The following is a 27700-nucleotide window of genomic DNA, read 5'->3' on the forward strand; positions in this document are numbered from 1 at the left end:
TTTAGGTTTCAAATATAGCAGCGTTTCCAATTGTTGTAATTGTAAATGACAAACTTAAATTAGATGTTTCACCACATCAATAAATTAGATCTAGTAAAGGAATGCTCAGGTGAGTCAGGTGAATTTGGTAAACCTTAGTGTCTTAATGTTATGTCTATACTCTTAGTCTGACCACTAACTATTATCCCTGATCCTCCACCTTAACCGTGTATTTTGCTGTGTGTTGCAGGAGCCCCTCTGAAGGTGTGTCCGCAGGGCTACTCGTGCTGCACCGTGGAGATGGAGGAGAAACTGAGCCAGCAGAGCCACAGTGAGATCAAAGCTCCAGTGTCTCAGCTCAGCACCAACCTGCAGTCCACCTTCAGACAGAGACACAGCCACTTCGACAGTGAGTAGACAACCAGACACTCAGTGCTCCCTGCTTTTAATGGAGTTCTCCTATTCTAAAATGTAACTGGAGTTATGTGATTGTTTTTTTTTGCATTATCAATATTGGCCAGCACATTGTAAGAAACAGCAGTTTTTTGTCAGAATTGTATCACAGCTTTATTTTATGCTTTTTAAAAAATTGACTTTGGAATTTCCAGCGTCGAAATGTAAAATTTCGACTTTACATGTTTGTGATCCCATGATCTGCTCTGTGGTTTTGAAGTCTTTACACTTTCATCAGACTAATTGTTTCTGTCCTCAGATTGCCTTCACAGCTGCTACACAGCTAAACTTCATGACTGCTTGTTTTTAGTGTTTATGCTGTTTAAAGTTGTAATATGTTATTTAGTGATTATGATGTGGCCAGCCAAAAACTGTCGTAACGGCAGATACAGGAGCGGACCAAGTGTGGACTGTACTGGAGCTGGAGCGAAGGGTCAGGAGCGAGCGAGGGAGCAGGAATCTGGGAAACCGGTCACTGGTCTGGACAGGCTTGACTTGGGAAACTTGGAATGTCGGGTGGATCCGGAGAGACAGGGGTAATTGGAGCTGCACCGTGGCCGGGTTTATGACCTTCTTGATTTTAAAAGGCCCAAGGAAACGGGGAGACAGCTTGCGGGAGTCGGTCTTTAACGGGATGGTCCTTGATGACAGCCACACTTCCTGGCCGGGTTGATATGCCGGGGCCGGGGTACGGTGGCGATCTGCTGCCGCTTTGGTGCGCGCCCCCGCCCGAAGGAGGGCAGCCCTGGTTTTCCTCCAGATCCTGCAGCAGCGCTGGAGGTGGTGCTGGACGGACGGAACAGCGAGGTCCTCTTCCTCTGTGGGGAAGAGCGGGGGCTGGTATCCGGGGGAGGCTGGAAAAGGAGACATGCCGGTGGCCGAGCTCACTAGGGAGTTGTGGGAATACTTGATCCAGGGCAGGTAAGAGCTCCAGGCTGCAGGATTAGGGATACCACACATCAGAGAGCCGATTCGAGGTCCTGATTGGCCCGCTCCGTCTGCCCGTTGGACTGCGGGTGGAAGCCGGATGTGAGACTGACCGTAGCGCCCAACCCCTCGCAAAAGGCGCGCCACACTTGGGAGGTGAACTGGGTCCCCCTATCAGACACGATGTCCACCGGGATGCCGTGAAGACTGAAAACCTGAGTGGTGAGCTGGTCAGCAGTCTCCTTGGCCATCGGGAGTTTAGGCAGGGCAATAAAGTGCGGAGTGGTGAGCAGGAACGGTGAAAACCAGGACCAGACGAGGACAGGATCGGGCACGGGAATAGAGCAAGCCAAGCGGAGGTAGTCCAGAGCAGACACGGAGACAGCCAGGGCCGGAGCAAGACAGGACTGGAGACGAGACCAGGGAGGGCCGGGCAGGAGTAATCCAGAGCGAGACCCAGGGCAGGAGATGGGAAGCAGGCCTGGAGCGCAGGGTCAGGAGCAGGAGCGAGTGAGGGAGGGAGCAGGAATCTGGGAAACAGCAAAATCCGGTAAGACACGAGTTGGCAGGTAACAGGATACAAACTTGAGCTGGAACATTTATTTCACGTTTACATGCGGACGGTCTGGCTCTGAGTGTCTTCTGCCGAGCCCTCATATACTCGACAGCAGGTGGTGATGATTGCGCTAATGCGCTCCAGGTGCGCATGGGAGGAGTAGGAACTCCGCCCAGCTCCGGATTCAGACAGGTAGGGGAGGGGGAGAGCACACAGGGAGATAGAAAATGCAGGCATCATGACAAAAACATAAAAAAAAAACAAAAAAAAAAACCTGAACACTGATAAATCATATTTCTACAACTCCAGTGCTAGTCACAATAATCTTTTGGCTTTTTATATCTGTTTACCTAGTGCTGGGCAATAGTTAGTAACCAATACTACTACCGTCGATCGTCTTACTTTTCTATCAGTTTTATTGTGGTTTATTTTTTGTAAAAGATAAAAACTGCATCAGGATTCAGAAGGTAGGTTCATGCTTTATTTTGACCAACTGAGCCAACAAATGTCCAAATGGCCCCTGCAGACTTCATCTGTTGCTCGGGTGCACCTGCCACTGTTTGAAAATCTGTGGTCTGGGGCAGACATTTTAACCCCCCAAACCTTTTTTTTAACAATGAGATATTATGTAATATCATTGGTCACAAGTATTTAGGTTATTTTATGATTTCTACTCTATACAACATCTTGTCCTCATGAGGTCTTATAAAACCTGCTATATGTTCTGAAATGCATTTGTTTATTAGCTCAGTGTAATTTTAAAGCCCTCTATGTAATTTTTCTGGTGGTGTATCTGACACCTGCTTGTTTGTATGGCGATGTTATTGCTTTACCTGGTGTGTTCCACAGTGTAATTAAACATGGTCTATATCTGGCATTTATTAAATTACAGCCATATAAAAATAATAAAGTAATAACATGCATTCTGAGATTCAGTGGGGAAGGGGCCATGCTCACACCAATTTGAAACTTGGCCTGGTGGCATTACCTGCTTGTCTCATGGCAATAGATGGGTTTAATGCTGTATTGTGGAACATTCCAGGCAAAGCACGTCTGTTTATAGACCAGTTAATGATTATTTGATTACTAAATTAGTTGATGGTTATTTCAATAATCGATTTGTTGCGATTATTTACTTGTTGCAGCCCTATAAAAAGTTACATTGTGCAGTTAAAAAGGCAAAAATGCTAATATAATCACAAAACATCAAACAGCCTTACTGTTGAATATAACCCATTTAACTTCACACAATTTGAGTTTTTTGATTTGACGGATGCCCCCACCTGTCCTGTTTCGGAGTCACTGTGTCTGTGTGCCCACCTGTCCCCCAGCGTCTCTGCTTCCTCTGCCCTAGCCGGGACCACACAGGCTGGGACAGGGCCCGCCTCAGTCCCCCTGTGCTCTCGGGTATTGGGTTACTGTCTTTGGGGGGCGGGCACTGCATGAGAACCAGTGCTGAGTCACTAACGGGAGAGGGGGAGAAAGGAAAGGGAGATGGAGAGTCAGGGCAGGCAGAGAGAGAGGGGAGAGAGGGAGGGGGGGGTCGTGTTTGGTGAGAGAGGGGGAGACGGAGAGGAAGCGGGAAGTAGGGGGCAGAGAGGGAAGAGAGGGGCCGAGGGTTTTAATTCCTGGGGCGGCCGACCGTAGCTTCTCTGCTTCTGCTCCTTCGACTGATAAGAGAGATAGGAGTTTGTGGTTTTCCTGTTTTAAGAAGCAGACAAGTACTATACTGCAAAATGAAAAGTAGTGGCAGAGGTGGGAGACATATTGAAAAGAATATTTTGTTTTTTGTTAGTTCTCACGTGACTTCCCCTGACCCTCTCTTGTTTTAGGCTCGTGTGTGTGAGCAAGTATCACATTGTGGGGAATCTATATAGTCACTTTAAAAAATTAAGTCCCTATTGACATAAACTTGTGAGCTTTTAGCCATGTTAGAGCGCCCGGAGTGGTATTCATTCAGACATGTTTAAGTAACCCTTTATTATACGTCTGTCTACATCTCCACAACTCCATATGCTCTGTTCCACCCTGTGATGTCATCCAGTGGTAGTTTTAAAGTTAACAGCTACCTTTTTCCCTTTGTTCAGTAGGACAGAGACCATATGACATCACAAGGTGCAACAGTGTTTTCAGTTTGAGAAAAAAACTCAGGAAACAACATTATAACATGGATCAGAAAATGGCATAATGTATCAGAAAATGAATATAAAATTCCCCGAAACGATCAGAAACTCTACAGGTGAGTGGGCAGTGCTGTCATCTCAGAGCAGTGTGTGTACTCCAGCCAGATGCAATTTCCTGCTTCCTTTTTCCTCTTTCTGCTCTTTATCCTAATCATGATGCGATTAAAACACCTGCAATTGAATGAACGTAGGATAGATAAGTTCAGTGTTGGAAAGTTATATAGTGCTTTAAATCTCTTAATATAATGTAGATTTTTTTGGTCCCACAGCTACAGAATCGGAGGAAGTGTGTAACAGCACTAGTTTCACATCTCTTGTTACTGTTTACGTTGTGTGTGAGAAGTTGTTGAACATATGAGTGGTAATAGCTGCAGTTTGGATGGCCCTGGGTTATATCCTGTCTGTGTTGGCCCCTATCGCGTTACTGCAGGCTGCTGGCGAGGTGTTTTTGAACTTGCTAGAAGTCGGGTCTATTTACAAAGCACCGCAGTACCTTTAAAGGGTTCGGAGGAGGGTAAGGTGACCAGCTTTGAGTGTCTTGTGTCTTTTTTGTATAGAGGGATAGACAGAGGGGGATAGGAGGAGGGATGTAGAGGAGCAGACGTGTCCCACAGTGAAAGGAGAGGAGGAAGTGCTCAGGTATCAGGCACAGAGAGCAATGATGTCATCACGTGAGCCCTGGAAATACAGGCACGGTCCATAAAGGGTTAATGTTAAATATTGATAACAGTTCTGTAAACTGCTTTTAAACTTAATAAAAAATCTACATTATTAATATCACCCACCTATAATTGGTAATGGATTGGTTTGGTTGATGTTTTACAAGTGTTCTTAATTGGTAAAAGATACTCGGCCACTCTGGTGTCACTTGTTTGTCTTCATGGAGATATTTACAACATTATTGCTGTACTGTGGAACATTCCAGGCAAAGCAATAACATCTATTTGGACACAATCAGAAATGTTTAAGATTAGTAAGATTTATTTCACTGTTCGATCACTCTTTTGTCACACTAATGGCTGCTATTCTTACATCCACTCTAAAAAACGTGCACAGTCACATTAACACAGGCACCCCCAACTGTGGCCCGGGGGCCAAATGCGGCCATATTACTTTAAACAGTACTTTTTACTGTACATTATAATATTTAGTGTGTCCCATTGAGCATGTAAGCATGAATAAAGGTCTAGTGGTTCAGTCTAACTTGTAATAATAATGCAGATTTGAAGTATTCACTGTATTGGTGATCAGTCTATGGCCCTCAATTGGCCCTCAGCTTTATCTGTATTTTTATATGTGGCCCTTAACAAGAAAAGTTTGGACACCCCTGCATTAATAGATGAAGAAAAGTGCCTTGCCCAAAGACACAACATATTCAAATAGCAGGAACTGAATTTTCAACAGTTTTTGATTGGAGATTTTTCTGTACATACAATCCTGACCTTTCAAATGTTGATATCTTCTGGCAAACTTTTATTTTCTTCCAACCTGCCACGTGAGAACAAGTCACGACATGTCATCAACAAGTCATCAACATGATTCATTAGTGCAGTAGTCACCGGTATTGTAGTTCAGTGGTGGTACCGGAAACCTGTCCTGACAGCTAAACAAACTTATCACTGCTCCTGCCAAGACGTGGACTCGGCAGACTGTAGTTTACGGAGCCAGAGGTTTTTACCATATTTGAACAAAAAGGTTAAAGTTCATGAGGGAGAGGCATGTTGCTAAAGGTTATAAAGCAACAGAAAAAGCAACTCACTGGTTTAGAAAATGTTTATATATATATATATATATATATATATATATATATATATATATATATATATATATATATATATATATATTAGTAGTTTAGATATATACAGTCTTCAAATTTGTTTTGTTTTGGTTTAGTTTTCAAAACCCACGAATCTGATTAGTGCTCATATAAACTTATTTCTGCAGTTTTGTTGCCAAGTTTACAATCAGTTCTCTCACATAAAATTCTCACTTCTGTTGTTTATTTCATGCAGGTTATAGAGGACATTTAAACACATTTTGATTGATTGAGAAAATAAATTGATAAAGTAAGTTAGTATATTGTAGTTGTGATGAAACAACATACTATGCTATTAGTGGTTGCTGTAGCTCAGTGGTTAACTTTTTCCTCCTATGAAATATTTGGACTTCCGAGTACCACAGATCTAAACCAGGCCTACGATAGGACTATCTACTGTACCAGGTGCCAAATCAGGGCTATACTAGGTTCAAAATAGGACTACAACATGACTATATTAGTTCTAAACCAGGAACAGGATCTAGCACAAAATCTAATTGTGAACTTTCTGACAAGTATAGCGATTGCGAGTAGATTTGCGATGAATGTTTTTAAAAAAAAGTAGATTTCTGTTCAGTGTGCACATTGTAAATGACTCCAGGAGCATTGACATTTGAGGGAAGTCTGAAATAGATTCCATGTAGAATCCCATGTATTTCAGAACATATTTCTAAAGATCTAAACTGGAGGTACATGATTTATTTTTCTATATCTAAGTATTATTGTACTTTGTTATTTAGTAGAGGATGTTCTGTTATCTAAACAATTACTGTCCTTACAAATTTATAACTGTACCAACTCAAATGCAGACAATGCACCAATGAAAGGACAGCACAGCATATAAAAAAATGCCTAGCTAGTATTGAATGCCATGGAGAAGAGGCTGCTAATGTATTTCCTCTTCCTCCTTGGGTTTGCCTTTATATGGTCATTTTTCCTGCTCCATGATCTCCATTAATTTCCATCTGGGGGCTTCCCAGGGTTGTCCACTGTATATTTGGGCAACATCACGTCATTAGCTTGTTGTCCTGTCTGTGCAGTGCATATAGTCCCAGACGCCGCTAACACTAACAAACTCAGGAAATGGTGGATGTGATTAGGTTGTGGGCCTGGAGCTACAGTCATGGCTAATTAAGAGCGCGCTAGAAATAGTCCTCCCCTGCTCCGAATGTTTGTCCTGCTTAAGTGACCCCTGTGTAGGCCTCCTATAGCACAAACTGGGACTGAGGGCTCAAAGGCAGAGGGAGGTAAGGGAATATTGGAGTATGGTTAGTTGGCTAAATTGGCCGGAATGTGAACTTGACTCAGACTAAACCAGGACTGGAAGAGTGGATCAGGGCTAAACTAGGACTGAACTGAACCAGCTACACCCAGACATATAGCACTGGAACCAGGACTGGAACCAGGTCTGGACCAGGACTGGACTGAAGTCTGCACAAAGATTGGACCAAGAAGGAACCAGGACTAAACCAGATCTAAGCTAGGACTGAAGTGAACCAGCTACACCAGGGCGTATACTTGGACTGGAACCAGGACTGAAACCAAGACTATCTCATGACTAAACTTAGCTGTTATTGTGTTGGACATAAACCCAGACTAAACATACACTTGAATGTTTAACCCAAGACTTAAAACAAGACCTAGCTAGAATCTAAGCAAGGACTGAACCAGGACTAAGCCAGTATTAAAGGGCCTATATTATGCTATTTTCCGCTATGTTTTTGATGAGGAAACAACATTATAAAAGTGTTTTGTTTCATTCGCACACGTTTAACACACATCACATATTCTGCATATTAAGGCTGAGTTCTTCTCTCAGACAAAAAACACTGGGTTCCACCGTGTGATGTCATGAGGTGATACAGGAAATGCTCCATTGTGTTTTTAAACACCCTACACCTTCACGAGAATCATTTGAATAATTTCAGCCCTTGCCAATATCTACTAAATGAAAGGCAACAGTAGTTAACCATAAAACTACCTGTACATGACAGCAAAGCTCAAAATGCTCTGATCAGCCCTGTGAAGATGTAGACAGACTGATAATAAAAGATTACTCACACATGTGTAAATGAAACAAAACACAACTCTGTATGGTTCTGAGGAGGTAACATGACTAAAACCTCACAAGTGACAACTTTGCGTTATATAGGACCTGTAAAACTAAAACTAAAATCAGCGCAAAAATTATGTAGACTAACATGGATTAAACTAGGACTATACCAGAATCTGCATTGAAGTGGGCTGACAATGTAATTTAGAATCCAGCCAGCACTAAAAATTAAATGTATATAATTTTCAACTAAATAGACATATGAATTACTTTAAAACATATTGAGTACTAGTATTTCTACCTTTACCACATCTAGAAAACTACTGGTATTTTTTTGCATTATAGGCCCCAAACTTGAGAATAATGATCCATCCAGTGACAGGAAGATGACCCAATGTTATCCCACAAGAACTAGGGGGAACCTGAATGTAATTGGCACAAATAGGATGAAATTACTGCCTGGGACGGGACAGGAGCAGGGCTTATGGGGTTACAGAGAGGGAGAGAGGAGGGGTAGAGGGGACTAGGGGGTAGGCTTTAGGAGACGATGAGAGAGGAAGTAGGAGGGGTACTGGGGATCATGATGGATTGGGACTCAGATCATCAGTCAAATCCTTGGGTAGTGGTTCTCTTTGTGGGATACTGTATTTCCTCTGTTTTAGCTGGGTATCGCTAACCCCAAAAGACTATCTGTACTGTATAACATTTTATCTTATATTCTCATAGTCCACTTGTAGTCCATTGCATTATATAAGAAAAATAAAGTTTAATAATAAAATCTTCCATTTTAATTTAATCACACCTGGGTTGCCTGGGTTGCCTGAAGGTACTATGAAGAAAGTATAGGCCTTGCATACATAAGCAGATGAGTAACCATACAGTTATACATACATTTATAATTGCATCAGGACTATCCTATGTTGATAAAAGAATAATTTTGGACATTTTGGCCTTTACTAAATATTAAGCCTTTGCCATATTGGCTGCTTTTCTTTGTACCTAATAGTTGGCCATCATAATATAACTTGTTGTTAGTAGGATCACCTCTCCAGTGATCTTACCTGTAACTTGACCTGATACATTCACCTGCATGCTCCATCGTAATAGCATTAAGTTAAATACCTTAGTATGGAACATTCTCTCCGATCCACCAGCGCACCTTTAAAATGCTACTTAGAAGTTTATTCATTGCCACACCTTTTTTTTGCCAAATATTATAATTAAGTTGACTCGTGGTTAAATGTGCTGGCTGTTTCTTTATTTAATTTAGCACACATATCCTCCAATCAGAGGTGGGTACAAGCCAAAGCTAAAGCTTTTTGTCCATTTTGTCCTCCTCTGTCTGAATGGTGCTTTGGCAGACGACTAAGAGGCGACTAGAGCAGCTTTCCTTGCAGTAACTTGACCCTCTCAATGACACTGAACTTCTCTGCAACAAGTGGAAATGTTGGCAGAAAAGTCACATATTTATAAATTCAGAGCCAGTCTTTGCAATTTATCAGATTGAATCAGGATTTACAATTATTGCAGTTACAAAAATGGTCTATCCACAGGTTTCATCTTCCTGATGTGATCCTAATTTTCATCACTCTGAAACCCACGGATAAGAAAATAAACCAGTGGAGCAGACCAAACAAGAAACTATTTAATCTATAGTTGCTTTTAAAACACAATGACAAAAGATTAGGCTACTAATACTAAGTCTAGGTTAAAGCCCCACTGTGTAACATTTAAGCCAAGAAATTGTACTAAATAAAAGCATTTCATTAATTAGTTTTAAATGCCATAACGACTGTGAATTATTTCCTAGTGGACATTGTGGCTAAAAAGTTTTGGACAAATATCAAATTGTGATGTTTCTGACAAGCACTGCGATTGTGAATTCAGTTTAAATAAATCTTGCAGCCCTAGGCATTCCACCATAAATGTTACACAGTGAGGACTTAAATTTTGACACTACAGAGCCAGCTTACGTTTTTTTACACCATACAATTCTTTACATTTCTGAATATTAGGTGCAGTAACTATGGTGTCACCTTTCACCCACTTTCCCTCAGTGCTCGGCTTTTTCATCAGCGCAGCATTTTGAATGGGAAAAACCCTCAGAGACTTTAGGTTCTCGCAGTTTGGCAGACCACTCACTGCATGTCATAAACTGTTTTTAATGACAATGCAAGATGCCGGTTCCCCTTCTGCAGACCCACACTGGATCCCCCTCTTCCCCCACTGCTCCCTCCTTTCTTCCCTCCTCCCCCCTCTCTCCCAGGACGCCTTGCTCTGCTCCTTAACATTGCACGGATTTCTCATTTACAAGGATTGAAATAACCTTTAACCATTTGCTGCCAACAACATTTAAAGGTGCTTTACCCTATTTACTTACTTAATACCCATGTATTTCAGCCAAATTTATGTTGCCAGTATCAGATAGATTGTATAAGCAGCTCTTGAGGTCAAAATAAGTCTCTTATGTGCTGTCTAAATCTAATTTGTACTATAATCATGAAGTGCATGTTAGCATGATAGTTGTTGGTAGCTTTACCATTAGAGCAGAATTTTTATAACAAACTTTTCACACCTTAATTTACATTCCTACATGCCATTCTTGGATTGAAACTACCCATGCAGGTATAATTGTTGCATTGCTGTTATGTCCTTTGGCAAGACTTTTTATCATTATCATTTTTTTTATCTGGCATAAAATGACAGAATGGGGAGCTGCTGAATAAATAACTAAAATACCAATTGGTGACTAGTGATTTTTAACTGCTTTGTTGTATCGAAGTAAAAGGATGATGGTTTTGGGGGGTCTAAATTCCGGATCCAAATGTTTCCGGTCTCCTAGGCGACACAGTGGGGTCTTTTGCATTGAGACCGCCCCTGACTCCTCCCAAAATTCATTTGCCCCTGCCCCCTACCCCCTTTGTCCCTCCCTCAGGACATTCCTTCTTTTGAACATGTCAGTCTGAAGTGGAAGTGACAGCTTTGCTCAGGGTGGGGGGCAGAAAAGGCAGCAAGGCACCCCCCCAAAACAGGAACTTAGCATTTCAAAGACAAGGGCCAAGTCCAGATTCAAACTTTTAGCAAAACTGACTACATTTTTTAATGTTTTTGTCGTTTTGTACGAAAAGGAACATCCGCAAGTGCATGTTTATTTAGTACATGTTTATACGGTTGACTGCACCTTAGTTAGCCTTGATTTTAAACAAAGACTTTCTAATGAACACATAGTTTACTAAGCCCGAATCATTCTTAATGACTACTTAACTACTTAAGGAATCCCTCCTAGCTCCTAACCCCATATTTAAGTAGTTACTACACCTGAATCATTCTTTATCATGATATAAGCCTTTAATTATTTATATTAAGAATACTTTATCTTGATTTGAGTAAAGTAATCTACCTATTGAGTTGCTTTTATGTAAACAAATGTAATAGAACTTTTTTCCAGCTTTCAAATATTTGAGTAGTAACTTGTAGTTGCCATGTTGGACCTGAAACATCATTCATAATTGCTAGTTTGTGCTCTCAACTACATAAAATCAAACTGAATACTTGTTTTTTATGATATATAGGCTATGACAGAGTAATAGTACATGTAGAGTGTTGCCATGGTAATTGTCTTGTCGTGTTAGTTCAAAAGGGATTGTTGCTTTAAGTTTAGCCTCTTTACATTGACAACAATCAACAGAATTTCTGTCACATTCCATTCATTTTCCTTTGCTCTGGGACTGTCCTTCACTGTCACTTTCAATAGGACTTACCTCCCCTCACCCCCTCTCTTCTCATCTCTCTTACCCCCCCGCCTCTCTCTTCTGTATCACTCTTATCACGCTCCTTCTCTCTATCGCTCTCTCTCCTCCCTCTCTCTCCTTTCTCTCTCTTTCTTAAATGCAGCCTTTACCTCATCAGTTTCTTCAGACTCTTCATTGGGAGCGCTAAACAATGACCTATTTCATTCCAAGGAATGTCCATCTACCCCCACCCGTCTCTTTCTTCCCCTCTTCTCTCTCTCTCTCTCTCTCTCCCCCCCTCTCCCTGTCCTCCTCTGTTCACTCCATCCCAAAACTTTCTTAATCTGTACAAAATGAGAATTCCTTAGAGCCACTGACAAATGTTTCACCTTAGAATCAGTGGCTCAGTGGTTAGAGTGTTGGTCCCCCAACCCGAAGGTCAGAGGATCGAGTCCTTAGGCAAGACACTTCACCCACATTGCCTAGTATGAAAGTGGTGTGTGTATGAATGATAGGTGGTGGTCGGAGGGGCCGATGGCGCAGATTGGCAGCCTCGCTTCCGTCAGTCTCCCCAGGGCAGCTGTGGCTACAATAGTAGCCACAGCTACTATTGTGGCTACTACCAAGTGTGGAAATGAATGAATAATGACTATAGTGTAGTGCTTTGAGAGGCTTTGACAAGCCTGTAAAGCGCATTACAAGTGTAAGTATTATTATTATTATTAGAATCAAATTAACAGGTCGATATATGTTATAGATTATATAGTGGAGTTAGTGCTGGAGGTATGCCAGCTTCTTCGGATGACTCAGTGTCCCGTGTTGTTCTAGTGTTTATTTAAGTCTATTTTATCCACATTTTGTCATCCTTTGCATAAGCTCTTGGTTTGACTTATTGTAGCAATGTTTTAGGCCTGGTTTAGCTTTAATTTATGTGCAGTCCTATGATAGACCTGGTTTAGTCAAATAATTTCTTAGATGGTATTTTGTCTGAAAAGTTTGATGCGGTTGGTGTCACTTGCTAGTATCCATGGAGACACAGTCAATCAGTTTAATGCCTTACTGTGGAACATGGCAAGCAAAGCGATAACATCTCCATAGAGATGAGCAACTTGCAGACCATCCACCACAAAAGTTATATAGTGTGCCTTTAAATATTCCTCAACATTAATCACTCAAGCTTTATTTCATGCTCAAGGAGGTCAATGTAGAACATTTGAAAACAAACAAATAATACTCCAATTAATTTATTCTTTTTTAAACTGATAATATTGAAATCTTTTTTATATTATAATTCATTTTTTCTAATCTTTCTCTTTCTTTTCTCCTTAGAATTTTTCCGTGAGCTGCTTAAAAACGCAGAGAGCTCGCTACACAACATGTTCGTGCGCACCTATGGGATGATGTACGTCCAAAACGCAGAACTCTTCAAGAAATTCTTTGAAGACCTAACGCGGTACTACGTGAGCGGAAGTGCGGCCATCAACCTGGAGTCCATGCTATCAGACTTCTGGGCCGAGCTTTTGGAGAGGATGTTTCGATTGGTTAATGTTCAATACGAGTTTAGTGACGCATACATGGAGTGCGTGAGCCGGCACACGGATCAGCTGATGCCGTTTGGAGATGTGCCGCGGAAACTAAGGATCCAACTGACCAGGGCTTTTGTTGCTGCTAGAACATTCACCAAAGGACTGGCCCTCATGCCTGAAGTGGTCAACAAAGTGTCCACAGTGAGTACAACCTAATGTTTAAATGTATTATGCAACTTTTGTGCTAGTCTCCATGGAGATGATATGCCTTTGACAAGAATGTTCCACTGTATAGTCTTAAAAGATGTTTATGTAGCCTGCTCTGCAGTTTTAAATAAGGTAATACAGTCACAGGCACTGATCTATGATTGGCTGCAGATGCTGGGGTTTATGTAGGGAGTATTCAGAAGTATGAGTATATCAGAAAGAGTCCTTTTTGTTTTAACTCAGCATTGAAACTGGCAACCCAAATGAGAGACTCATGATAGGCTCACTCTGTGTTCTAACTGGATAATAGTTTTGAGATTCAAGACATCAAATTATAACATCAACAACTTAGGCATCATGTTCAATGTTTTTGTAACTAAGAATAAATCAGCATTAGTTTTGTTTTGTTTTTCCAGTAAAAGCTATATTTTATTAACATGAACATAAATGAACCTCATAACTGAGGACACAGATCACATGGACACAGGTTTATGAAATTTAACATTAAAATCTTACACACAGCTCCTTTAAACTCAATGCTAGATAGGTCTGCGGTTGAGGGGCAAGGGGCAGGAGTTCCCATAGCCACCCCCTCTGCACGTGCCTGGTTTAATTCCAAGGACATGATCAACTTCAATTCAATTCAATTCATTTATTTTTGTAACGCCCAAAATCACAACAACAGTTGTCTCGAAGGGCGTTCATGTTTTGGTTGATGGGGAGTACCCGGAGGAAACCCATCCAGACACGGGGAGAAACATGCAAAACTCCACACAGAAAGGCCTGGGCGACCTGGGGATCGAACCAAACCCTCTCGCTGTGAGGCATGAGTGTTGCCACTCAGCCACCGTGCTGACTACACACAAAAACAAAACAACAGGAAAAATCAGACAAAACAAGAAAAATCGGCCAGGCGAGGAGGATGAGAGCCGGGCGAGGAGGAGGGCCAGGCGGGGAGGAGGAGAGGGTCCAGCTGTCATCGGGGCATCTGAAAGAGTTACACTCCACAGGGGGAGTGGGACAGGGGACAACATGTGAATAGCATTGCTGATGAGAAGATAGGACAAAGTAGAGGATAATGCTCAGGTTGCCATACTTCCCCCAGCTAGTTACCTCCTACTGCAGCCTATCTTATCCCGGGTTTTAATGTCACTCCCTAACTCCCTCACCAAGTAACCTGGTCATAAGCTATACCGAAGAGGAAGGTTTTAAGCCTGGTCTTAAATACAGAGACTGTGGGGGCCTGTTTAACATCAGCAGGGAGTTGATTCCATAGCACAGGAGCTTGGTAACTGAATGCTCTCCCTCCCACTGTACTTTTGGACACTCTAGGAACCACTTCAGAAAGGTGCTTCTAAACTAAAATGGTTTGAAATCTCCAAATGTCAAATTTCAGCTTCCAGCTGAATTTGATCAAGGCAATTAAATAATGAGCAACAACAATAGTCATTCAAATTAAAACTTTATTTGTTAATTAAAATGTTATGCTTTTTATATTTGCCCTTTGGACTTTCCATTACCCTCAGTAAAATGTCCTCTGTAGGAAAACTTGAATCTCTGTGTAATTTTGTCCTGGATGTCCCCCAAAACAATAGCTGACCAATCCCACAAAATTTCCCATGAACCTAAGCATTCAAACTTAAGCCTTTCTTAGGAATTCGGATCATTGTCCAGGCTGAGAAAACAGGTTCAGACTATTAATTTGCCCTGTTCAAACTATTACAAATCTACGATTAGTGAAGAAATGTAACTTGTGTTTAAAAAAAGCATAGCATCTCATATCTTTAAAGATGCACTGCAAAACTTTTTGCTTTTTTGGTAGGGTCAGCCATTGCCTTATGTGCATGGAGATTAATTCATTTTAAAGGTGCTTTTTTTAGTTGGCTAAAAAAATCCTACATTCTTACTGTGAGCAGAGTCACCTGTCCACAGAGCTGACCTGTAGCTTAGCCCTAGTGTTGGTACCGGCTTGCTTCTATAGAAACAGACAAGTTTAATGCCATTCCAGGCAAAGCAATAACATCTCCCATAGTCAAAAAATTAAATCCACCATTTGGGAAACATATTTTTCCACTGCATGATTCATAGATGATTAGATTTGACTGTGGCTAGACTTAAGTATTGCTTCTTCAGCCCTTTCACATATATCCACAAATATTTTCATTTCTCACTGCGTTGCAATGATAACACATTTGTTTTTGTTTTTTTGTCCTCTTCTTAGGTCAGTGCATCTCCCAGCTGTGTGCGTGCTGCCATGAAGATGTTATACTGCCCCTACTGTTCGGGGCAGGTAGCTCTGAAGCCATGTCAAAATTACTGTCTAAATGTGATGCGCGGCTGCTTGGCCAATCAGGCTGATCTTGACACAGAGTGGAACAACTTCTTAGGTGAGTGGCTTCTTCAGTCTTTGTGTTATAAGCAATTTACATGGTTGGGTTTGTTTGAGAAAAGTGAAAGTAGAGTAGTGCTGCACAATTTTGGTTAAAAATGAAAAATGCTATTTTTCTGACAATTTTTCTGACAATTTTCTGACGACTCAGTAGTGCCACCTCAAACTTTGATTTTCATGGGGCCAATGGGAGCCCGGCTCGGAAAAAAGTCAACGTAAAAATCTGAAACTCACATCAAAAAATAGAACATGTCAGGACATGACAAAAATGATATTGTGGCCCCGCCCTAAAATGACCCCCTGAATGTTAACGAAAAGTAAATTTTATTGGACCCAAAATTCAAGGTTGGTGAAAAATGTATTATTTTCATGTTCAAAAAAATGTATGTTTCAAAATGACTCAATAGCGCCACCTCAAAATTTGAAATACATTACGGCAATGAGAGACCTTTTTCATCGTAGATAAATGAAATTTGGTACAAACATAGAACATGTCAAGACAAGTAAAAAATTATATTATGACCCCACCCTAAACCCTACAGGAAGTCGGCTATTGTGGGCGGAACCCAATTTTTCCAAAATTTTACCTCTCACATTTGGATTTTTTGTGCCTTGGATTTTCATTCAAGAAACTTGCAAATTGGTCAAAATGAACTAGACCCATGTGGGATTATAGGTAACTGTCTTGGATTTTTCTAAGTTATATGATAAAATGTGGGTGTGGCCAGCAATCAAAGAAAAAAACAATATTTTGAAGTGTTAAAGTGCGCATAACTCACACATGCAGTATCCTATTTCCCGGCATTAATATACATTTTGTTTAAAATCTTGATCTGCACGAAATTATATACAATTTACATATGTCAGAATTTTTTTGTTCCACAGCGCCCCCTTGAACTTTTGAATTGGACCAAAAAAATTACTTTGACATAAACATTTGAAATTCGGCATGGACATTTAGCTTGGCAAACTGAACAAAAAAGCCAATGAGAACATACCTCTATTTGCAACCATGTTACCGTGGTAACATAATAAATGTGTCATTGAAATGAATGGGGTTCAGAGTACTGGACTTTGTTGTAGACTAAATAGATGCTCTACACTCATCAAACTATGGCCTAAAGTTCAACATTGGCAAAAAATGTTGTATTTTCATGTGCAAAAAATTTTACGTATCAAAATGACTCAATAGCGCCACCTCAAAAATCAAAATACATTACGGCAATGAGAGACCTTTTTCATCGTAGACAAATGAAATTTGGTACAAACATAGAACATGTCAAGACAAGCAAAAAAATATATTATGACCCCACCCTAAACCCTACAGGAAGTCGGCCATTGTGGGCGGAAAAATTTTAACTCTAACATTGGATTTTTTATGCCGTGGATTTTTTATGCCGTGGATTTTCATTCAAGAAACTTGCAAAATGGTCACAATTTACTAGACCCATGTGGGATTATAGGGAACTCTTGGAATTTTCTAAGTTATAAAATGTGGGTGTGGCCAGCCTGCAAAAAAACAGAAGTTTTTTGAAGTTTTAAATGGCCCGTAGCTCAAACATGCAGTTTCCTATTTTCCGGAATTAATATACATTTTGTTCAAAATCTTGATCTGAGTGCATAGATATGCAATTTACACATACCAAATATTACATTTCTCCACAGCGCCCCCTTGAAATTTTTAAATGGCACGTAAAAAAATTACTTTGTCAGAAACATTTGAAATTTGGCATGGACATCCCTATTCCGATACTGAACAAAAAAGTCAATGACACCATACCTCTATTTTTAAAGGTGTTGCCATGGCAACGTCTGACATTTCTCATTGAAATACCGTAAATTTCGGATTATAAACCGCTACTTTTTTTCCACGCTTTGAACCCTGTGGCCTATACAGCAGTGCAGCTTATTTATGGATTTTTACTGGATAACGGCTCCTGGGGGGCGCTCTCTAGCTGTAAATGTAAAAGTGAGACAGACGTGAGGAAAGATTCTGCTCTGAAGAATTCACTAGTTTTGATTTTGAACGATCATTTTGCGCATCATGAAATGGATATGATGCAGTTTTTAAGATAAAGAAGGAAATAGAGCAGGGGTCGGCCTTTAACACGCAAAGAGCCATTTGGACCCACTTTCCACGTAAAATAAAACACTGGGAGCCGCAAATACTTTTTGACATCTAAAATGAAGATAACACTGTGTATAATAATAATATAACGGAATAATGTAGGTTTTATTTTCACGGACAAGCCTTCTACACGTGGCAGATAAATATGGCAAAAACAACTTAAGTGCATAAAAAATACAACTCATCAAACCGCTGCGTCAGTGTGAGCTCTGCGCTGATTATGTGATTATGTCTACTCTGCTCCGCAGTTTCTTTAAAAAAAAAAACAAACTCTAAAAGCGTATCGTTTAATCCCAGGTGCTTATTCTCCATGTGCCAAAGCAGTTTTGAAGGTTTCATTGCCTTATTTGCTTTTCCCGTATGTTACGCAGAGCGGACTCTGTGCGTGAGAGTCACCTGCAGCGACAAACCCAGATTTTAAGTAGGCATTGTCTGTTAAATTTATCTTTCTTTTTCTTGGAGGTCGTTGTCTCCTCTTCTGGCTCCTCAGTTGTCCTTTTCCCCTTTGTTAAAAGCTCTCCAAAGACTTTTGTTTTGGCTCATTCTCACTCGGTTGTGGCTCTACTTTTGGGCGACGTGTCTGATGTGTTAAACGTGAAACGTCATTGCGGAGACAAGATAATATACTTGCTACTACATCAAATAGATTTCTGTAGCGATTTCCAGCAGGATTTTCATGATACATCTACGGACGAGCTTATTAGTGTGTTATTAGGGATGGGCGAAAGTTGCTCCTGACCCCTATGCGCACAGCGTCTGAAAATCAGGGCTCTTTACGCAGGACTGTGAGCTGTGTGTGTGTCTGTGTCTGTGAGACGTGAGACGTGAGCGGTGTTTGTTTTGAACATTGTTCCGCGAGTGTGACGCTTATTTTGAGCAACGAAAAATAAGAAAATATAATTTTATTTTAAGATCATAATAATCTTCCAATTGAAACTACAACAAAAAAGAGCTAACACAAATAAAATACACTTCAGCCACGCAGAACCGCAGTATAAGGCTGAAGGAGGCGCATACGGCTCCGGAGCCGCGGGTTGCCGACCCCTGAAATAGAGCCACTGCACGTAAGCTCGACATCAATGAATCCAACTTGGTCAATGTAAAAAGACGACAAAAGTTTTCAGAGGAAATAAAAGCAGATTTGTTGGCGCAGCTTTATTTTCTAAACCTGCAGGTGTGTTCATCCCGTGTTGATGTCGTGTTGGTGCCAATTTTCAGGCACAGTTTTAAAAAAGCGTGTCGGTGCACCGTCTTTCTGTGTAAATATCTCATGTTACAATATGAAAACCTGCGGCTTATATTCAGGTGGAGCTTATATGTGTACAAAATTGATTTTCTCTTCAAATTTAGCTGGTGCGGCTTATATTCAGGTGCGCTGTGTAGTCCGAAATTTACGGTACATGGGTTTTGGTCAACAAGGATGAAAAATAATTACTGTGTCATAGACCATTGAAATTTGGTACACATATTCCTCTCATCATACTGAACAAAAAAGCCAATGAAGACATGCCTCTATTTCCAACCCTGCAGGCGTGACAATGTCATAAATGCTCCTATTGGAATGAATGGAGTAGTATTACTCAGTCGCTGATTTTGGGGGGAGGAGCGATGTAAGCGGGAACGAAAGGCAGGATCTCCGCGGTGGCGAGGGCCTTTATCATTGCTTGCAGTTTTAATTATTATTATTATTATTATTATTATTATTATTGCAATATTTATAATAAATAAGAATGATTTTCAGAGAAAACAAGCACTGTCACCTAAATATTATTAAATAAATATAAAAACATATGTAATGTATATAATATATAAATATTATACATTTTGATTGGGCATAAGAGTTAAAAATTTCACCTTAATAATGATTTTTGTTTAACCTAAAATGTTTCATAAAACCTGTTCCTTTTTTAAGTTGCATAGAAATAACTGAACTGGACAAAATGTGTATTGAAGATTCTTTTAAACTATGACTCCACATAGTATACTAGCAATTTTATATGTATTTAATGCGTTGTTGCATTTCTCAGCTTTTTTGTACTCTTGCTTCATATTTTATAGAAAAGGAATCTGAAACTCCTGTACTCCTAGGTCTAACCCAAACCTTGGAAGTACATTCACTGCTTGACTCATAATTCATTCAGAAATCATTAGTCTTATCTATCATCTGATCACTTTATTCTCCTCTGTATTTACCAGCAGCAAGCAAACACAATGCAAACTATTATGTGCTAGTCTTTGAACCTGTATTCCCTCCAGCTCTGTCTGATAAATTGAACAAAACATTACTGCTTATTGTGTGAAAATCTTGTTCAAACATGTTCTCTTTTCTGCTGTATGTTGTGATGGTTAAATGGGCCGGGAGGAGATGGGCCTAAACTATGAAGGTCTTTGTGCGCTAAATACTAGGGACACATATTGTTTTCATTTGCAATAATGGAAGAAAAGTCCTGGTCTTTTAATGGAGATATTAACTAAATTTAATATGACAGAATCCAGGGGCGTAAATGTGTTTCTAGTTTTCCACACAGCTGAAATTGCCCATCTCTCTGTCTCTGCTACTGTCTGCCTCTCTGTTGTCTACACTTTCCCAAACTAAACTTCAAGGCCTCAATTTTAACTTTAAATAGTATGGCTATGCAATGGCTACATCTAGTGGTGTCTTGTATTATGACAGTAATTCAACTGGATTGCATCATGAAGAATTACTTTAGTTCACTCAAATATTTTTTTTACAAACAATGTGAAATAGGTTGAAAATGTTCAGATCTGTGGTGACACAACAAAAAGGCAAAATATTGAAAATATAAATATTAGGGAAGGGATAAGACCTCGAGTGATAAAAGTGCCATCAGATTGTGCACAAATGAGAAAAATTATCTTGCGAAATTTCTTTTTATAAGCATTTGCGTTAGGCCTGGACAAAAAAGAGGGTTAAGGGCTGGTGAGTTGTAATTCCAAGTCCTACAATGAAACAAAAATGTTAAAATAAATATATGTGAGGCCAAAGTTGTGAACTGAACGGTGTAATTTATTTATTATAAATTAAGTCAAAATCTTGTCTCTTGTTCTCGTGGACCCAGTCTCATGTCTTGTCCCATCTTGTAATTGTCTCGTCCAACCCCATCTAAGATGTTTTTGAAAAATTTGACTGGGGATTTGCGAGTAGGTACTTGCTTAAAACCCATAGTTGATTATGATATGTGTCACGTACACACAAATGGCATAATCTGTTTTTTCACACGGTGTTGTTATTATTGTTTTTTTCTGTGATTTTATTTCACAGACGCCATGTTGAGTCTGGCCGATCGTTTGGAAGGTCCCTTTAACTTTGAGTCTGTCATGGATCCCATTGACGTTAAGATCTCTGAGGCCATCATGAACATGCAGGAGAACAGCATGCAAGTCTCACAAAAGGTCTGTACTAAAAAAAAAAGATTTTACTTAAAACCTTCAAATGCTGGGTTAAACCTGTCAGACACAGTGGGACCCATCTCCAAATCTTGAGCTAGGTTTGGTCAGGACTGTCTTAGCTGGAGAATTTCACCTCTTGTAAAAGTATATTAGTATCTACCGTGACACAGTCTATGTAGGTACAATTTATTGTCCCCAAATTTGTCCTCTACATTTGACCCATCCATCAATACAGTGTGATCCATCTCCAGGTCTTGAGTTAGGCTTGGTCAGGACTACCTTGGCTGGAGGATTTGCCTGCATGTGCTTGGTTACTCTTACTTCAAGGAGTACTGCATGTTTGATTGAAAGTCACTAATGTAGTGTCCCTCTTGTTTCTGTCCCCTCCTTTAGGTCTTCCAGGGTTGTGGGCAGCCCAAACCTAGCATGACATTCAGAACCAAACGTTCGATCAAAGAGACTGCATTCACTGGGCGATTCAGACCCTATAGTCCAGACGCCAGACCCACCACAGCAGCCGGCACCAGCTTAGACAGACTGGTAAGAACCACCTGAATGAATATGGTTAAATATTTACTATTTGATTTAATATGTTTTAGCAATTTGCTCACTCCAAGATTTTTTTTTTCTTTTGGGGATTTTTTTTTTTTAAATAAAACATGTGCATGCCTAAAACTAACTTAAGCTGTGACTTCAATAGCAGCTTACCTGAGTGAATTGAGTGAATGAATGCACCATAATTGTATCTTTGAATGTCCAAAAAAAGTGCAAAATAAATGTAAGTGCAGTATTATTTTATTATTTTGTGGATGCAACTGAGAACATGCATTTCTTCTTGTATGACTTCTATATAAATCTTTTGTGTGCCTTTTTCTTCTTTTCTCGTTTTAGACTAGTGACGTGAAGAAGAGGCTGAAACATGCTAAAAAATTCTGGTCGACGCTGCCTGAGACTGTGTGCGCAGGAGAGAGGATTGCCCCCGGAGATGAGTGCTGGAACGGCACCGCCAAAAGCAGGTAAGGCACAAAAAAGTGAAATAAATCTACATTCCTAAGGCACAATCAGAGGTAACATGAGACTCATGAACTTCCAACTAAACCAGAAATACATTTGGTTTACATTGCAACAGACACAAAACAGTTTTGTGACTCTGCAAGAACTAAACCAGTCAGGTCTCAAGCAGTATTGTTATTGTGCTAAATTGGGTTTACTCTAGATCTTAACCAGATCTGAACTACAACAAAATCCACATCCAATCAATGACTAAACCTGATCTAAACCTGGACCAATGTAGGATAAAGCCAGAACAAAGCCAGAACAAAGCCAGAACAAAGCCAGAACAAAGCCAGAACAAAGCCAGAACAAAGCCAGAACAAAGCCAGAACAAAGCCAGAACAAAGCCAGACTACTGTTGGTCGAAAATAGAACTATTTTTCTAACTATAAAGATATGATTACCAAGAGACCTGCATTTTAATCACTGTATGTAACCCTTATTATTTTGATTGGCAGGTATGAGTCTGTCGTCATTGGTAACGGCCTGGCCAATCAGGTGTCGAACCCGGATGTGGATGTGGACATCACAAAGCCGGACATCGTGATTCGGAGTCAGATCGCAGTGCTAAAGGAGATGACCAGCTGGCTCAAAGCAGCACACAGTGGCAATGACATCTCCTTTGAAACAGGTGTGGTGTTTACTCTTCATAACTGATAGATTTAGTAGACCTAATTTAGGTCAATTTAAAACATTTATTATCTACATTACTGATAATTGTAGAAAGTAATCATCTGTAAGTATTGCCACTGTACATGTATTACAGTGGAATTCAGACATTGGGTTAGGGCTACACAAATTTGCTGAACCTGTGCCGTGATTATGCAGTTAGTTTTTTTTAAACAATAGCTGTTTTGTCTCTGGATAGAGCCTTAGTGAAAATTTACTTTATAAAGTCTTACAAATCTAATAGCAATTTGTGTCTATTGTGTGTTTAAGTCAAGATTTAGTTTACAGGGCATCTTTTAAGCGGGAACATTTTAGAGTAGATTGAACCTGCTAAACTACAAGAATCACATACTTTTCAGAAATCTAATCCATTGCCTAAATAATAAAGCCAACACTCTTCCAATCAATTGTTAAGTCATCTAATGTCTGCAGATTTTTTGTTATTAGAAGCATCGATAACCCCATATTATACTATATTAAAACTTGATTTACCACCATTTTGTCATTAAGACTGCTACTTCGCATCTAATTCAGTGGTTCTTAGCCATTTAACCTTATGGCCTAACTTAGTATAAAATAAACTGGTCCCCCTTCACATATTAAAATGTCTTACATTATTTGTGAGCTGGGTCTATGATTTCCACTGACCTATTCTAAGAGTGCTAGGTATAAGAAAAGACTAACTCAAATGTGCTAAAGTTTATGAAGCAGAAATAACAATAAACATTAACTGCATTTTCCACCCATAAAACACCTATGCTTTTACATGTAATTTCTCTAACTTTTATCCCATTGTTTTGTGCAGATGAAGAGGCGAGTGGAGGAGAGGAGAGCGGTAGCGGCTGTGACCCCCCCTCCTGCACCACAGACCAGGACATCTACTTCAGCACTCCCCCCGCCCCCCGCCTGGACCCTGTGGTCAAGTCCCCCTCTGGCTCTGCAGCCTCCAGGAGAGCCAGTCTGCTTATGGCTCTCTGCGCTCTACTCTTGGCTCTGCTCATCCCCCACTGGAGATAAAGACTACATACGCAAACCCAGGAACGAAAAAAAAAACAAAAACTGTCAGAGACTTTAAAGCCTGCTATCAAAACTTTGCATAGGGGGCGCTGGTCCTAATTCACTTTTAATTATTGTTTGCTTCAATGGACACAAGTGGAGCCAACGTTCCCCCCATTTTTGTTCACGACGTCTTTGCTGGACCTGCCTACTTCGAAAACAGACTTTTTTTATTGTCTTATTTGGGCAGTTATCTCTTGTGCCTTCTTCACTAATTATTACCAAACAAGCAAAGTTGCAATTGCTAGTGGTCCTGAAATGCCTTTTACTATTTCTAACATTTTAGCACTAGATGGCAACACAATTCAAAACCCGTCATTGTTTTGCTTCTTTGAATGTGCAGAGTTATATTTTCAACAATGTATATACACATGCAAGTTTTTATTAAGCTTACAGGGACCATCTTGTGTGAAATATAGCAATTTTGCATTACTGGTATTGTGTTTAACCTAAGGATTTAGCTTAGGTTGGCTTACATACATATTCTATAACACAATATTTTCATTATAAAATAGCAGTCAAAATCTGGCATCTGCAGTACAGTAGTAAGTTATACCTCGTGCTCAATATCAATGCAATCTAGTGATATAAGAGTCAGGTACTTAAAAATAAGGCAAGAGACGGTTTAGTCCTGATGAATGGACAAAAGATGATGTTTGGCTCCCCCTTGTGCTGACTATATGCTATGCACAGTCTTACAGGGGTGGCGTGTGTATGTTTAAATGTGGGAAAAAATGTGGAACAAAAGACAGTGTGTGGATAAAAAGAAAAAAAGATTATTTTAATACAGGGTTTTATATTATGGAGTTGTAATTTTTAGCTGGTTTGAAGATATATATTAGGTACTACAGTGGTTTTTACTGCTAGTTTTAGGTGGTGGAAAGTCAGGCATGGAGAAATGGGGGCACTTTGTCTTATTGTGCACAGTATTGTGGGCTAAATTGATTTATTTTTTGGTTTTAATTTTATTTCTCTGATTTTCTATAGCCCAGTTACCCCCATCCGCTGTTACATGTGTACCTCCAAAATGGCCGACGTCAGTATCATTCAAAAACATTTGATCATTATTCTTGTTTTGTTGTTATTTCTCATAGTTTGTAAGTTTTGTCACCACCCATGCGAATGCAATGCCTGGTTTCTTTTTTTTACCTGAAATTTTCAAATGAATGAGTGTAAGATATGAGTGATGTGTTGATTTTACAAAGGCCCTGGTGGTTTATTGTTGAGAAGCAGATGAGCACAACACGATATTTTATCTTTATTTAAAAATCTGGATTTTTTTTAAAAAACAACATTACTTTATACTTGTTATGCTGCCTATAATAGGGTTTCCAAAACACATGTAAGTCATTCACATTATCCAAGTATTCTTTTAATATGGAAAGCAACACTATTCAACTTGTTTCTAAGAATTGCAACCTTTTTAGCAAATATATAGTCTAAAATGCAGGGTTATCTCATAAAATGTATCTTATAATGTTGAAAAATCAAAATTCTTGTCTACTATCAACTATCAGTAATTTGTGCTGCTAAAGTTGCTTAGTGTTTCTCAAATGTTCTTGCCATGTATTTAATTCACAAAAAGGATCAGATCGGAATAATTCTTAATATGCATTTTGTAACAGCAGTTCACGTACTTGTCACTTGTCCCTTGTAAAATTTCAATGCAAGAAAGATATATTTTTTTGGCCTTATTTGAAGGTGACACGTTGATTATACATGGGTTTTTACCGATCATGCTGAATTGAAACAGGAATATTGTACAAAACGTCTATGCAACCTGTCAAAATACTAACGCCTTAATTTAAATGAGCTGTGCCTTAAAACAGCTAGATTTGGTAATGATTTTTTCCCGACTGAGTGTCAATAACATTTCAAAAGGGCTTGTGCATGTGTTCATTGAGTGGACAAATGGTGTAGATTGGTGTAGAAACCCTGTGTTTTGGGTGAAGATGGGATGTGTCTGAGCTAGCGGGGCACGGCTTATGTAGCATTTGTGAATGGCAGGAGATGGCCTGGTCCAAAAATGCAGAAGATTTGGTCCAACTTTGAGTCCTGGGACTTTAAAGTTGGGTTGGACAAAAAGCCAGTGCCTTGTTCAGGACCTGAGTGGACTCTTATCAATGACTGACTGAAAAAAGAAGAGAGTGTAAATACAGAGCAGGCGTTTTAGATGTCTCTAAAAGAGGCCGTAACCTTCACCAGATTTTTACTGTCAGAGTATCTCCTAAATGTTACGGAAAAACAGAGATAGATGTTAAATTGTAAGAGAAAATGTATATTAAACAACATTTCTTAGTCTTGTTGAAATAAAGACTGCCATATTTAAACAAATGTTTGTTTTTCATTGTTTTAAATCTACATACATGTTATTAACATGACAATTTTGGGTTTAAAGACAATTGAGCTGCAGCTTAATCATGAGAATTTTGAAACAAGAAAATTTATTTTTCTCTTCTTGAGACTGATCATTAAATAATAATGAAAATAATTAAAATAATAGACAAATGTTTAGATTTAACATGTGCAGTTATTCTGATTGTTTTATTTAGTTTGTGCTGCTCCTATTTTTGAGAAGTGCACATGAGCAGGGCTCTATCGGGGTCAGTTTTGTGTTCCTTCACTTGTAGGATTTAGGGTTATGGTGAGGTTAGGGGCTGGTTTTGAGACTGTGGTTAAGGTTAGGGCCAGGGTGAGGTGCCAGGCTATTGAATTTACTTTCAAAAATATAGGATAATTTAAATGTGAGAAAACAGAACTGTGGAAGCATAGGTATGGTCCTCTGTATCAGAGCTGGGGACAGGGGAACAATCACATAGGCCCCTGTTAGGAAACTATACATACACACACACACACACACACACACACACACACACACACACATACACCTACCTACCTAGGACCTGGCGTCCACATATGTGGACAACACATTTTGGGTTATCTAGGCCAGTGGTCCCCAACCTTTTTTATCACCGGTCATTCCGGGTCATTTTGGTGAAATTGCCTTTGTTCTGACCTCTCCAAATTAAAATAATCACCATTATTGAACCCTCAGTAGTAACTGCACTAGTTTGGGGTCTTTGTAAAGGTAACACCCTATAGTTTTACCCACAGGTGTCAGAATCACTGTAAGTTTGTCTGCTGAGCATTTATACACTTTGGAACACACATTAAAAAATTTTTTTCTCATCCTCGCCAAAAAAAATGTGTGAAAATGAAGGTGTAGAAAGCTGCAGTAGGTAGCTGGGGACAAAAATACACTATATCTCAACTGACAAGATTGTTGACCACTTACATTTCAAATTTGAGGTCAATACATATAAAAATGAGAGTTTTACAATCATTTTATCATGAGTAAGTCCAGGCCTCTCCAAACCTATCCGAATGAAGACATTTGGAGAACGTTTGGAAAAAGTGCAATAACTTTTGAATGTTTCAACCCACAGACATCAGTGAGGTCTCTACTGAAAACTCACACTGAGAGGAATCTGTATCTGCACACCCAGCTGCTCTATTACTGTACATTTATATATCATATCAAAACACAATATAAAATGTATATT

At 39.7% G+C, this 27700-nt stretch overlaps 1 protein-coding gene across 1 annotated transcript; it reads left to right on the forward strand.

The window, feature by feature from the left end:
* Nucleotides 1–222: 222 nt before the first annotated feature.
* On the forward strand, nucleotides 223–26471 carry LOC117378086 (glypican-6-like; the record flags this gene model as incomplete). Its single annotated transcript, XM_033974624.2, has 8 exons — nucleotides 223–388; nucleotides 13028–13425; nucleotides 15653–15818; nucleotides 21232–21362; nucleotides 21753–21899; nucleotides 22251–22375; nucleotides 22871–23043; nucleotides 23887–26471. Coding segments are annotated over 8 exons (1518 nt in total), but the record flags the coding sequence as incomplete, so codon positions are not given.
* Between the last annotated feature and the right edge of the window lie 1229 nt (nucleotides 26472–27700).

This window comes from Periophthalmus magnuspinnatus, chromosome 10, assembly GCF_009829125.3.
Source record: "Periophthalmus magnuspinnatus isolate fPerMag1 chromosome 10, fPerMag1.2.pri, whole genome shotgun sequence".
In the NCBI taxonomy this organism is placed as follows: Eukaryota; Metazoa; Chordata; class Actinopteri; order Gobiiformes; family Gobiidae; genus Periophthalmus; species Periophthalmus magnuspinnatus.